This window comes from Galeopterus variegatus, unplaced genomic scaffold, assembly GCF_000696425.1.
Source record: "Galeopterus variegatus unplaced genomic scaffold, G_variegatus-3.0.2 Scaffold9879, whole genome shotgun sequence".
NCBI lineage: Eukaryota > Metazoa > Chordata > Mammalia > Dermoptera > Cynocephalidae > Galeopterus > Galeopterus variegatus.
Genome location: NW_007735990.1, coordinates 55329 through 70279, shown reverse-complemented (window position 1 = coordinate 70279; position 14951 = coordinate 55329). Strand labels below are relative to the sequence as shown.

General features: G+C 38.5%; 2 protein-coding genes across 2 annotated transcripts in view; both read left to right on the top strand.

Moving 5' to 3' along the window:
• The first annotated feature begins 2957 nt into the window (after positions 1–2957).
• Positions 2958–10797, top strand: LOC103609636 (P-selectin-like). The gene is made up of 7 exons (XM_008593936.1): positions 2958–3124; positions 3696–3881; positions 5709–5828; positions 8042–8072; positions 9060–9115; positions 9238–9272; positions 9703–10797. Exons 1-5 carry the CDS (start codon positions 2980–2982, stop codon positions 9112–9114), a joined length of 537 nt encoding a protein of 178 aa, XP_008592158.1. The 5' UTR covers positions 2958–2979; the 3' UTR covers position 9115; positions 9238–9272; positions 9703–10797.
• A 1663-nt stretch (positions 10798–12460) lies between these two features.
• F5 (coagulation factor V (proaccelerin, labile factor)) overlaps positions 12461–14951 on the top strand; it is a gene marked incomplete at its 3' end in the record, with an annotated part of 54574 nt that continues 52083 nt past the window's right edge. Inside the window, exon 1 of the mRNA XM_008593937.1 lies at positions 12461–12618. Coding sequence (XP_008592159.1) covers positions 12461–12618 — 158 coding nt within the window. The remainder of the gene's footprint in view (positions 12619–14951) is intronic.

Sequence of the window (14951 nt, the reverse complement as noted above, 5' to 3'; positions counted from 1 at the left end):
ATTAGAATTCATCTATGTGAAGTTGCACTTATTAACTTATTCATTTATTCAACAATGTTTTTAAAACTCCTACTATGTGCTAGGTCCTGTTCCCTGGGATACAGTGTTGAAAGAGCTGACAAGATCACCTCTTTCATTCAGCTGACATTGTGCATATTCTTGGGCTTAAAAATGTAATCTGGAGGGATTCTGAAAAATTTATCTTAGTGAAAATGTCTTGATGATTTGATATCTAGGACTTACACCAATAGACACATTTAGTAAATGTTGGTAGATAGAATTGATTTGCCCAATGTGGAGTTATTAATTACTCAGCAAATTGAGAGTACTCAACTGAAGTTCGCCATGTTACTTTGCCTATTTGAATGGATTAATGCAATAAGGATCCACAATCCTTCAGTGAATAGCCTGTCACTGAAAAACATATGCTTTTTTAAAAGTATGTAAAAGCCAAATACATTACTTTCCCGTGAGGCAGCACATAGGTCTTGAAGAGGTTTTTAAAAGTCAAAATAGCTAAGCAAAATGAGTTCAGTAAAAGGGCCAAGTTATTGTCTTTAGAATAGCCTCGGATTTAAGGAAAGAATAGCTACTCAGTTTGCCAATAACCCAGTATTTCTTGATAAATAATAGTCTTATGTTAGAGAATCTAATGGGGAGAAAGATACAATTCTAAGAAATATGTAACTGCAGTAATTTTTTAAAATCAATTTGGGGGGAAATTGTGGTTAGTAAATTAAAAATTTATTTATCCATCCACTTGACAAGTAGTTATAGAGCACCATCTCTTGAGATCCTGCAGTGAAAATTATGGGAGATACAAAAATGAATGTTTCTTGGGTTTTAGAAGCTTTCTGTTCAGTGGGAGAGGAAAGATATGACATGTGATATAACAGCATACGAGTTCCAACAAAAAGTTGATGCATTCAGAGAAGAGGTCAGGCTGCAACGATCAGCGGAGGCTTTAGAGAAGCTATGCACAGTTGGATCCTGGAGGATGGGTGGGATTTTATTCAGTAGAAATGAAAAGAAATTCAGGGCACTGTGAGCAAAGAACCCAGAATCAAGAAAAAACAAGAGGGAATTCAGCCATACAAAATTTAAAACAATAACAACAACAACAAAAAAAAAACCCCCACAAACAAGATTAGTTCAGGGAATTCATTCCCAGGAACTAATCTAGTTTTACCAGGAGGCAACAACAACAAAAAAAAAAACCCACAAACAAGATTAGTTCAGGGAATTCATTCCCAGGAACTAATCTAGTTTTACCAGGAGGTTTTGAGCTTTCCTGTGCTGTGGAACTATAAAAAGACAGCCTGATATTCAAATGGAGGAAATAGTTTGAGACAGAAGGTGAACATTACAGTTTTAGATGTGTTCAATTTGGAGATGACAGAATGTCTAAGAGGATGTAATCTCAGGTGGACAGAAGTAAAATCCTAGACTGCACCTATTCAGATGAGATAGTGGGAGCTGTGGGATACTACAAGGTCTCTGAAGCAGAGGGTGTAGAGAAAAGAGGATGAAATTGTGAGTTCTTGAGTGTGACTGCTTAATTCCCTGACTTCCTTATTTTCGTGACCTCTACCTATATACCTCATTGCAAGCCCACCACCCTCCCCTGCACTATGCAGTAAATGGCCTGTCTTATTTGTTGTGGAATGCTGGCTGCTTAGCAGAACACCTGGAATATAGTAACTGCTCAATAAATATTTGTTGAATATATAAATGAATGAACTTTGTGCAACACAGAACTTCTAAATAAACTTAGAGATTGTGACACTCTTGATTTGATACTCCAGCCATCAAGTGCCCAGGACTCTTTGCCCCAGAACAGGGCAGCTTGGATTGTTCTGACACTCATGGAGAATTCACTGTTGGCTCCACCTGCCATTTTTCCTGTAACAAGGGCTTTAATCTGGAGGGGTTCAACAATGTGGAATGCACAGCTTCTGGAAGATGGTCAGCAACTTCACCAATGTGCAAAGGTAATAATATATACTCACTGGGACAGTTCTACTTCTGGAAATTTTTTCCATTAATAATATACACTTATATAGCTCCTATGTATGACAGTTGCATATTACAATATTACTTGAGCCTAGCAGACACAGCCTGTGAATTAAAAGATTTCTAAAGAGTAACAGAACTTTTTTGTTTCACAATTTTATTTTGTATCACAATTTTATTTCTATATTTTTATTTCATATTTTTGACTTCTTTTTCTCAAAGAGCTTTATTGAACCTATTAAGTTGTCTCCATTATTTCATAGCCAAGAGAGATTACAAGGGGGTGGAGTCACTTTTCCAATTTTCACATCAAGGAATTGAGGTGCAGAGAGGCCAATCATCATCTTCCTGCCACACAGCAAATTAATGATAAAACCAGTGGCATCATTCACATTTTACCTTTCATGATTTCTTTTTGCTAGAGAATAGTACCACTTCCCAAAAAATCAGGGGTGGGAAGGTACTTGGCCTGTGTATATTTGACTTTTCTTGTATTTGTGCACCAAGCCTTCTGCTTCCTTTTAAAAAAATATTGGTAACATTAACTCCCAGTTTCTTCTTCCGGCCAGGAGAATCATCTCTTCAAGGACACTTCTAAATAATTTTTATCATCTGGTTTTCCATACTTGTCATTAATAGTTCTTCTTAACTTCCTTAAGTAGATCTTGTAGAGCCTGCCTTGTTATGAAAGAAATGGAAGATAGTTATTCCATATCAGCCTTAACTATGTTATGCACCTTTTAATTGGCGGTTTTCTAAACTGAAACATTTTATTTCAACAGCTGTAGGATCGGTTCCTACTCCAGAGGTGCAGTGCCCAGCCCTCATTGCTCCTGGGCAGGGAACAATGTCCTGTAGGCATCATATCGGTTTTCTAAACTGAAACATTTTATTTCAACAGCTGTAGGATCGGTTCCTACTCCGGAGGTGCAGTGCCCAGCCCTCATTGCTCCTGGGCAGGGAACAATGTCCTGTAGGCATCATATGGGAACCTTTGGTTTGAATACCACTTGTTACTTTGGATGCAAAGCTGGATTCACACTCATGGGAGACAGCTCTCTCAGATGCAGACCTTCAGGACAATGGACAGCAGTAAATCCAGCATGCAGAGGTAAAGTGAAAAGGAGCAGGCAGTTCTGATGCTATCTTCCTGCAGAAACTCATTTATTTTAATTAAATTTAATTTCCTGAGCTTTTGTTTCTTATCCATAAATTAGAGAGAATAACCTGAAGCTCCCTGGAAAAAAATAGTTTAAAGAGGATGATAGTCTTTACTTCTTTCAAATTTCCATTGTTCAGATGTACTGAACACTTATTAAGTATTTTAATAAATACTTGCTAACATGCCAGGTAATCACAAATGTAGTAATAATAACATTTAGAAAAATAGTAATCTTGTAAATAGTATTTTTGGAGGCAAGATTGATTAAACGATTAGCAGATATTTATTGGGTGCTAATATGTATTCATCGTAGTTCTTTGGCTATCATTCTTTAAGTGGCTATTTTAGTATGTGTGATATCAGAAGAGCTGGTGTGAATATTGGAAGTAGCTCATCTCCTTTCTGATCTTTTATATTCTACCTCATCTAGTAGCAATTCTGGTCAGGTTACAGATGAAACCGCAATCTCTTTTACCTTCATTCTATATGTTTGTTTCTCCTGAATTCTCTTTTTCTGCAGTTGTCAGATGCTCAGAACTGCCCATTAATACGCCAGTAGCGATGAACTGCTCTGACCCCTGGGGAAATTTCAGCTATGGATCAACCTGTACCTTCTATTGTCCTGAGGGTCAGTTACTTAATGGCTCGGCAAGAACAACATGCCAGAAGAATGGCCACTGGTCAACTATCATGCCAACCTGTCAAGGTACATTTTTCATATGGTTTGGAAAGTCATTTGGGTATAAAAATAGTAAAATCAGTGTTTTGTTTCTGTGTATTTCTCACAGTGGTCTTGCTTTCCATCACTGGGTTTCCCCTGTACTTAATAAATTTTTCACAATGAATCAGGCAGAATCTCCTTGCCTTATACAGAGTGGTGGGAATTAAATTCAGTGACTCTGTGTGGATAATCACCACCCCTTTTCACTGCTCAGATATGTGAAATAAATCCCTTCACTTCCTTATAATCTCTGTTTAACACATCATGAAGTTTCAAAATATCTTAAACTGAAAGTTATTTCATGAAGAGTCCTAATTTATTATCTCAGAAGACCTTCGTTTACCATTTACCTCTAAAAATACCACAAATCTTCTTTAATTAAGCTTCATCTATTTGCAAGGTGTATTTCATCTCCCTCTTTTTTCCCCCATTTTTTTCTAGCAGCTTGTTATGACTACTTTTTGTTGTATAACTGAATCTTTGATTGACAAAAAATATTACCCATGGTATATTTTATTTGCCCAAACCTCCATGTATAGTTTTTCTGTGTTTATAATTTAATTCTTTTTATTGGGTCCTTACCCAGGCTCCTTTGGTAATTACATTTGATATTTTTTAATTGATTATACGTATTAATGGGGCACAGAGCTGACCATGAGCACCAGTGCCCAAGATGTGGTGATTAGATCAATGCTATCAGCATGCCCACCACCTCAAGTTACAATTATCCCCCATGCTCCCACCCAACCTCTCCCCAACATCCCTCCCCACCCCCACAACCCTAGGTCTGTTCTCTCCCCTGCAAGTCCAGGACATAATTGTGGTCTTTCTTCCCTTTCTTCTCTCTCTCTTAGCTTCCACTTATGAATGAGGACATGCAGTATTTTGCCCTCTGTACCTGGCTTTTAAAATCTTTAAAATTTTTTTTTCTTATTTGAACATAGTTGATTGTACATATCTGTGAGGTAAAACATTGAATATCAACACCTGGGTGCAATATGATTTCACTTAACATAATTTTCTCCATGGTCATCCATGTTGCTGCAAATGGAAGAATTTCATTTTTTTTATGGCAGAGTAGTATTCCATGGTGTATATATACCACATTTTCCTTGTCCAGTCACCCATCGATGGACATTTAGGTTAGTTCCATATCTTGTCTATTGTAAATAGAGCTGTGATGAACATGGGAGTGCAGGTATCCCTTCAACATGATGATTTCCATTCCTTTGGGTACATACCCCAAAATGGGATTGCTGGATCATATGGTGGTTCTATCTGTAGTTGTTGGAGAAACCTCCATACCGTTTTCTATAGTGGCTGTACTAATTTACAGTCCCACTGAGAGTGTAGAAGAGCTCCCCTTTCTTCACAGCCTCATCAGCATTTGTTATTCTCAGTCTTTCTGATTATAGCCAGTATAACTAGGGTGAGATGGTATCTCACTGTGGTTTTGATTTGAATTTCCCTGAAGATTGTGATGTTGAGCATTTGTGCAGGCAGATGGAAGAGCTTCCGCGAGGCCTTTTCCCTGCCGGTCATGGCAGGGCTTGCTCCTGCATTCTGTGACATTTAATGTTTAGACGTTAGGAATAAAATCATGCTTGCTTCCCATTCTATTGCAGTGGATTTGTGACTTTCAGATCTTCCACATCTTTCATGCTGGGTTGTCATCATTGCCAGGACCTTTGATGATCCTACTCGATCTCACATTTCAGGGTTCCTGGACCTTTCTGGGAGAATGTTTGATCTTTTGCACAATGCACTCAATACACTTCTTATGTCTTGCATGTGTGTGTGTTTGTTTTACAGGGGGGGTATTGACTATCCGGGAAGCCCTGACTTACTTTGGTGGAGCAGTGGCTTCTACAACAGGTCTGGTAACGGGTGGGATACTCCTGGCTATGCTAAGAAAGCGTTGCAGACAAAAAGGTAAACAGAAAAGAGTCTTCTCCTTGCTCTCTTTTTTGGTATAATCTATGGCAAAACCACAACTTCAGTAGTTCATGTTTGAAAATATTTGCATTAAAAGTAAATGAAGCCATAATAGGTGATGTTGAGAACTTTCTGCCCATGAGAATCACCTGGGGAACTTGAGAAAAATACAGATCCTCCTGCAGGGAGACTTGGGGGTGGGTCTGGAAATCTAAATTTTTCAAAAGCCCTCCCCCCAAAATTCTGACGAGACCAGATTGGGGCTTCCAGTCTAGGTGACCCTTGGTTATCACTAACACTAATTAGAAAAATGTAATTCTTCCTTCCCTCACATTCCTTCATATAGCAGTCATTTATTGATCAACTCTCTCAGGCACTAAGACCCATAATGATGGTCCCTGATATGTAGGAAGGTATTATCCAGTAGGGGAGATTGACAAGTTAAATCAGTACTAATACTGAAGTGTGGTAAGTACGTTAGGGCAAAAATACAACCTGGGTATTATGGAACATAGAACAAGGGTGTCTAAACTAGATTGGCCGTTCATAAAAGCTTTTTAAAGCTTAGCTTTGAAAATGAGAGGCAGTTGGCCAAGGGAAAAATGGAAATGGAGTTCTAGCACAGAAAATGGCATGTGGAAGGACATGAAAGTGTGAAAGAGCTAGGAAAATGGTATGTTTAGCAGTTCAGTGCATCTGAATCAAAAGGAGCTTATGGAGGAGGCAGGAGATAAAATTACAGGTGTAAGGACCTACTGCTTTATTAGTGACCTGATGTGATAAGCTAAGAGACCTGCATTTTCTCCTGAAAACTTGTGGAGCTGATGCAGAATTTAGGCAGGGAAGTGACCAAATGGATGAAGACTGTCCATAATGGAAATTATATCCATCAGACTGATCATCAGAAAGAGAATTTTGGCCTATAAGGGAACAGCCCGTCTCTTAAGGTCTGAAACATCTTTTCTCAATGTGCTCCAGACACTTAGCCTGCTCATACATTTCCTAACCTTTGTTTATAAGTTAACGGGGCTCTTCATCACTCCTAACTAGGGCATCAGAGGGGTGACTAATGCTCAAACCCAGGCAACTGAACGTGACTATGTTGAAATACCTGATAGAGTTTGCATTGAATTGAGGAGTTCAACACCTATCCCTAACTGCCCAGGGGCAGAAACATTTGTTCCCCACCCACCCATGTTCTCTCTCTATTCACAAAGCTACCCTTGCACTGAGGCTGATTTTCAAGGTTCCTTTGTATACTTTCCTGTAAGTGGGTGACTAAGACAATAGGCAAAGGATAATACTCTGCTTACAGACCAAACAGATGTACCAAGAGCTACAAGTAATCCTCCCATGCAAAATTTACGCTTGCTTAACCAAATGCAGAAGGTGGAGGCAAGAGCTCCTAAGACCTAGATGCGGATCTCCATAATCATATAGAAATCACAGTATTCCTGCTTTGTTCCTCAAGTTCTTTCTTTAGTTTTGAGATGTTTCTAGGGAAACCTCTGAGCTGTGGAGAAGGACCAGCAACCACCCACCCTCCAATATCTTTAATAATAAATAAGTTTATCTGATAGGGATAGGAGGTTTTTTTTTTTTTTTTTTTTCTGGTCTTGTCTCAGTTTGGTTTCAGACTTCCCAGCAGTCTGTGGCCAAATAACAGAAAAACACTTCAGCCATGTCTGAAGATTCAACCATCAGAGTTGTGTCATTTGGATTAAGACAGGAGGTGGCTGATCACGTATGTTACCAGGGAGGGGAAACATCGGCTGTTAGGTTGGTGTGGATTTGTTTCTGAGATTAGCATGCCTGGCTGCAGCTGAGTGAGTATGTTAGAGGGTGCAGCAATAGGGGGGGCTTGCGTGCCAGAGAAATGGGTCGCAAGAACCAAAGATCTTAACAACAGCAAAGAGAAACAAAACAAACTCTGTATACAGCCTCCAAGAGGCCAGAGGCGGGGACCAGAGATTTTACTGAAAGGAACGAGGAAGAAAGGAAAGAGGAAATATTGTCAAGTGTTTAATTTAGCCTAGAGCAGGTTCTACCTTTCAGGGAGAGATTGTTCCCAATACTCCCCTTATAATGAGCCCGTCTGAAAAATCAGTCTATTAACTTTCCCCAGTAATTTCTATCACTGATGAGCTTTCTCCTTCGTGTCTTTTTTTTTCCTTTGAAAACAATCATTCATGTCTTTTCACTCATTTCAGATGATGGGAAATGTCCCTTGACTTCTCAAAGGTAAGGGGGAAATGTTTTATGATTGAGTACATTTTGCTAGTTTGACTTTCTAATTTACTATAAGAATGATTATACAATATACCTTTTTTAATGTCCCCTTTACTATTCTGAACTGAAATACACAGATAACATATGCTAACTACACAAAATGTTTTTAAAATCAATAAATTCAATAGATATGCTAACAGACGCTGTGAGGTCATCAGACGCTTTGCACCTTCTGGTAGAATCACTATGCAGGCAGCAGCCACGCAGGCAGACTGATGGGTGAACATTGTATTAGTGACTCACATAGCATCAGAGGCATTGCCAACAACTACCTGAGTTTTCATAATGGTGAATTACTCTGTTATAATTTTCTCTCAATTTACATGGCAATTGCATTTTAAAAGATGCAAAAAACAAAACAAAAACACTCAATATTTATATGTAAAGCAGTTAAGTTTCAGGCTCAGGGATTTCTAACATATATGAATACTGAGTAGATATTTATATAAACATTGAGTAAATATTGAGTAGATATTCTAAAGTTACATGGGGTGTAGGACAATTCTTTCCCTCCTATTAGGACATACAGCACCCACTATAGTCAGTAGAACTCTTGATCATTAAGAAAATCAAAAAATGACTCTAGGGGGCAGTACCAACATTCTTTGAAAACTATTGCCAGATTATCAAGTATTAAGGTGAGAATTTTTAAATGATTTTCTCTCACCAAGAGGCTGCAGCACCTTAGAGGGCATAGCAGATATTCAATACATAAAGCATCAACATTACCTTAGTGGGGTGTAAAATGCAACACAAATAACACAGAATTATTAAGTGGGATCTTGAAAATGTCTCTGGCATTTGCTTTTCTTTCCTTTTTAAAACATAATTCCAGGGGTGGATGGTAATCCATGGTTTCTGGATGTACGACGTGTTGGATGGTGTGTTTCTGGGACTAAGCACTATTTGTTGGGTCATCCTTGTGTTTCTGTTCTTTAGCCCCCTAGGAACATATGGAGTTTTTACAAATGCTGCATTTGACCCGAGCCCTTAAGGTAAGTTACCTATAACGATATTTTTGAATGAAATAGATCAGTAATAGAAAAAGAAAGAAAATAAACTTGGCTTTTCTTGATATAATCATGTATCAAATTTTAAGCATGTATTAAATTTTCAGGCCCTGAAAGAAGTTGTGTCAGCAGTAGGAGACAGGTATGACAGTGGAGTGACAATAGAGAGTGAGTTTATATAAGGATTTCCATTTCCCTCGGGACAGATATATTCTAACAAGGCATAACTTATTTCAGGATGCGTGACATTCCCAGTATTGGCTGCTGGGTGGTATTGACTATGGCCTTGCCTTAGAAGCAAAAGTCAGGATTGCTGGGAGAATTTTACAGACTTTTATAGACTCAATCCCCCATGCTACATGCAGGGAACATAAAAATAATCTGATGTCCTCCCTCTCTAAAAAGCTCAGTGAGTAGATGAATTTCCTACAACAAGTAGCCTGGGTGACAGGATATATGGAATCTGGAAAGAGAAGACTATAGTGAGCTTCAGGGGACAGATATGATGAGAGATTTTCTTTCTTTCTTTTGAGGAAAATATAATTATTTTAATTTTTTGGTCTCGTTTTCAGAGAACTTTTCTGCTCCTGGTCACCTCATTCAACCTTTACAGGATCCCATCTGTGAACATCAAGCTTCCTGCTAGACTTGACTTTAACTGTGGCACATTTGCTGCAGTTTTCTGGAAATACCTGTGAATGAAGGACATGAAATTTCCTTTAGATTAGCTCTGGACCAGAGCAGAAGGATTGTACCACAATCCCAAATTCTGCACCCACCAGCCCTTCCTGCTCCACCTCGCCTCTTCCTCCAACACAATCTGCAGAAACCAGAAGCAAATGTTTCTGCTGTGGTCTGTGGGCTTTGACCTGGCTGTCACTTGAAATACCAGTTAGCCAAAGAGACTGGAGCATCTGACTCACCAGAAGACCAGACTGTGGAGAAATAAAAATACCTCTTTATTTTGGGGTTGAAGGAAATGATTCTCTACTTTGTTGGAAGGCAGGTGGTATCTCTAACTTACGGAAATTCCTGTAGAATCTTCTAGGGTCTCCAGTGGTTGTTTATGAGGCCTCCTAGACTTCTACTACAAAGGCTTCCAAAGAGGCCTCTTGATGGCACCAGAGGCTGCAAAAGACCAAGAATCAAGACAGGAAGATGCATGTCACTGTAAACCTTCCTTCCACCAGTCATTCTCCCTCAAAGGCCCCAAAGACTGATATTCAAATGTTGAATATTAGTATTAATTAAATTAATGGGATTCTCCCCAAATGCTATGTTCTTCTATTTGATGTTTTGTTTAATAAGATCTGTGTACAATGCTTTGTTTACCACCAATGTAATGCACAATTACAATTGTCCCAACTACAGCTCGACCCTTTAATCAGCCAGCAAATGCATGTCATACACTCCCTGCCACAAAGGAAAATCAGAGAAGCAGAAGACTTCTTCACCTTAAGTTCTACAGGAAAGAAAAGATGTGTTTTACATGTTCTCTAAATTCCGTGTTTAATAAATAGGTGATTGAAAGTTACACAATGTTTATCTGGAACTGATACAAAAAATAGAACCAAAAAATATAGTTATTTTGTCTCTGTGAATTGTAATGCAATAAATATGTGATGTTGACTAAATACACATAAGCCAACATGCAAATAAAAATGGTAAAGCAGTCTAACAAAAGGTTACTATAATTTTGCAAGAATTTTGGTAGTAACTTTGGGATTTAGGGATATTGTGCTTTAAAAATGTTCCTCTGATACACTGCCAGTAGTGTCTGCTTATTATATGTCAATCACTAGGCTATGTATTCTAGGACAATGGTTATCAACCCTGTCTGAATCTGCATTTTGTAAAAGCTCCCCAGGGAATTCTGATGGTCTACCAACTTTGCAAACCGCTGATATTGTAGATACAGAAGTATAAGACATCGTTCCCGCTCTTGAATAGTTTATATCTAGTTAGGGAGATAACAAACATCCACACAGAATAATAAAGGGTAATCAATATGAGTATATACTTTGAATAGTGTTGTAGGGGTTCGTAAAATGGAAAAGTCAATTTCAGCCCAGAATCAGGGAGACAGAATGCTCGACTTTAAAGAATGGACAAGCAAAGAAGAAGAGATTCTAAGCTGATAGAATAGTATTAGCAAAGGAGCAAAAATGGAAGATTGTGCATGGGGAGAGGGAGGTTGTTGAGGAGTCTGTTTTCTTTAAGATTTCACGTGAGGTGTCAGATTACAATTTGTTGAGTGTATTGAATGCATAAAACATAAGACAGAAGCTTGGAGGTATGCAGATCCAGGGAACCCAAGACAAGACATAATGATTCATCAGACAATATAATACTCACATCCTCTATCAACAGTAAAACAGGAGATAAGGCAGTGTGAAACAGCTGGATCCTTCAAAAAATATAAGGGGCCCAGGAGGCAGGAAATATATAATTATAGTAATAAATATGTGCTGTGCTTTCTAAGTGCTAGGAATTATACCATTTACAGTATCCTTTTATTCTCCAAACAACCCTATCAGTAAAAAATGTTACTATCGTCATATTTTGCAGATGTCAAAACCGCTCCAGCGAGGTAGAGTAACTTGCCCAAGACCACACAGCGAGCTAGGAAGTGGGGTTAAAATCCGGACTACTGATTCTCCCAGCCAAGCTTTTTAAACCCTCTGCTATGCTGCCACTTTAGCTGGCAACAGGCCCTTATCAAGACAGAACTATGTCTTGGTAGGTCAGCAGTCTCTGTTCATGTGCTGGTCTCCTTGCTTCTTTGTCATCTGAAAATACAACGTTTCTGTGTCCAGTGACAGGACACAAAACCCTTTTCCTCAGGTCTAAATGAGAGCGATTTGGTTAAGGGTGCTGGATCCCATTGCATTGGGCATTGCAGAAGGTCTGGCAAGTGTTTTGACCCAGGCAGGTTTTATGGTGAATGATGAGGGGCTACCTCTCCAGTGGTGGGAGTGGGTGGTAATGGAGGAAGAGGAGTTTTGTCCGTGGAACGTTAATCACTGGGCTTTGTCCCGCCTGCCAGAGCCTCTGATCGCTGCCCTTTCTTCATCTGTAGTAAAACAGTCAATAATCTGGTTGCCCTCCCTCATACCTCCTGTCACCTCACCGGGGGCGTGACCTCACCAACCCCCTCCCCGGAAAAGTCACAGAAAGGGGGAAGGGAGAGGAGCCCGGAGGAGCTGCAGGGAGGGGCAGGCTGCCACCCGCAGCCTCCAGGAGCTCACTGCAGCCGCCGCCGTCAGCCGGCTGGGAGAGCCTGGCCCCGGGCCTGGGGCCGTGGCAGCGGGCAGGAGCAGGGAAGGAACCATGTTCCCGGGCTGCCCACGCCTCTGGGTCCTGGTGGTCCTGAGCATCAGCTGGGCAGGCTGGGGGAGCCAAGTGGCCGAGGCAGCGCGGCTAAGGCAGTTTTACGTGGCTGCTCAGGGCATCAGTTGGACTTACCGCCCCGAACCCACAAACGCAAGGTAACTCAAGGTGGGATCCGGGTGGCCTTCTCTAGCGACGATAATCTATTTCTTTTAGAGAACATTTCCTTTGCAATTCCATGGCTTAAAAAAAAAAAAAAAAAAAAAAAAAAAAACTTCAGGTAAGTAAATGCAACTAATAGGAGAGAATAATGAATGAAATAAACCTGGCAGATGCTAATTTTGTCTCCAATAATATAGTTTCTCATTCTGAGAGTATAGAAACATTCAGTTCGATTGATTAGATGCTGCTTTCTTTTCAAGAGTTTGTTTCAATACAGTTTTGTTAGTGTGTTTGTTGGTTTAATATATTGATTGATTAAAAAGCACCAGGTACTACCGCCCCCTTTAGCCCTTCCTGCAAATTCCTGTTCCACATTTTGAATAGTTTAGTATTTCAATAAAACTTCCATTTAACATATTATTTATTTCATTATCCACATAGCTTCATCTGCTGAAATTAAATATGTATATACTACTTGCTTTATTATAAGCAGATCATTGAATAATTATTGCCATAATTTTGTTGCTTTGTTATAAATGACTTTCAAAATATCAGTCCACGGAAATGCAACACTTATATACTTTCACCTTTTTTTCTGCTCCCTATCTGACTTCTGCATGCTACTGAATGTGACTTTTCATTTTTTCCTCTCTCAATTACTTCCTGGGATATGGTTTACCCTGGTCATTGAGATAAGGTCATTATTAAAAGGCATATGTAACTAAGAGGAGGTTTAAATAATATTAAACTCTTTCTTCAAGTTGTAAACTGTTTTTTTCTAATTGAAACGTTAAGAATAATACTTCCCAGAAATTAACCAAATCATAGGGTCTATTCAATATTTCCAGTCAATTATATTTTTGTTTTAAATGGTAAACCTACTAGTGTGACTCATTTTTTTAAACTTAACATCACAGTTTAAGTGATTGTGAAAGATGTGTTCCTCTTTTACAATTACAAAACCAAAGCAATTTGCCAAGGAATAATGTAATATTTTGAGTCTTTTAGTGTATAGTATTAATCTTTTAAAAAATGTAGTTGTACCTGGGTTATTTTGAAGGACACTAAATACCATCTTGTTCTTATAATAATAAGAAATCCCTCTTTTTAAAAAATAATCATTTTAAATATTGCATTTCAAGGTGATAATCTAGGTCACACCCATACCCTTCGGGAACTGCCATTAACTAAAACCTCAAAGAAAATAACAGTCTTTCCAACACTAATCTTGCCCACTCAAGAGTAGAACACAAACTTGGTTGCTGGCTTTCCTGTAACATGCTGTGTTTATGCTTTGGAGTTTGTTCTCTTTTCTGTAGTTAACATTGGAAATAATAAGTAGAATACTGTAGGCAGAACCACACAGGGCAAAGGGCTGATTCATGTGTTGAGTCCACAGGGAACCATGACTGGTCATCTTCCCCCCTCACTCTGTGGCTGAGTTTCCAAAATTTTGTGAAGAGTCATTTTCCGGTATCAATTATTCAGTCAAAACCATAGAAAGATATCCCAGACAAACTGTCAATATTATTGAATCTCAAGTCATGTCTTTTCTCTTTAGTACTTTCATGTAAAAAATCTAATTTTAGATTAGACGACTCCATCCTTTGCCAAAGTATATTTTAGTGCAAAGCAGAGATCTGTCCACTTATTCCATCTAATATTAGCAGGTCAATGCCTTTTAAAGGTAAAATAAATCTATTATTCTTGTTCCAGATCTAAGGCGAATGTTTTCAAAAATTTTCTAAAGAAAACTTGTTCAATCACTCACATGTATGCAGTAACAGATACTAAAAAAAAAAAAAAAAGATACACACACACACATATACATATATGAGGGTACTTCAAAAAGTTTATGGAAAATGGAATTAAAAGACAACAGAAATCTTTCCATGACATGGATTTTTTGAAGTACCCTTGTATATATTCCTCCTAGGGTTCTAGCTTTATCTGATTTTATTGTTATGAACAAATCATTTTTAAACAGTTTTCATAAATGGGAAACTCACCGTGCATGTCATTTGAATTAATATAATCTTTAACTCCCTGTTCAGACAGATTATTTTCCAATAGAAATTGTTCAAGTCAAAATAGACATACCTCAGTATGAATATACAATATATATAGTGAAACATGTTAGGAAACATACCTCTATTGAAATAACTCCACGTAAGAGACTGATTTTTCATATTAAAAGATTTTATGCCATCTTCTATATTTCTATATATAAAGATCTAGGGTGGGAGAGAGGGAATTACATTTTAATTGTACTAAAAAATAAATAAATAAAAATAGACTTTTGCATTAGTGACACTGATGTATAGAATCC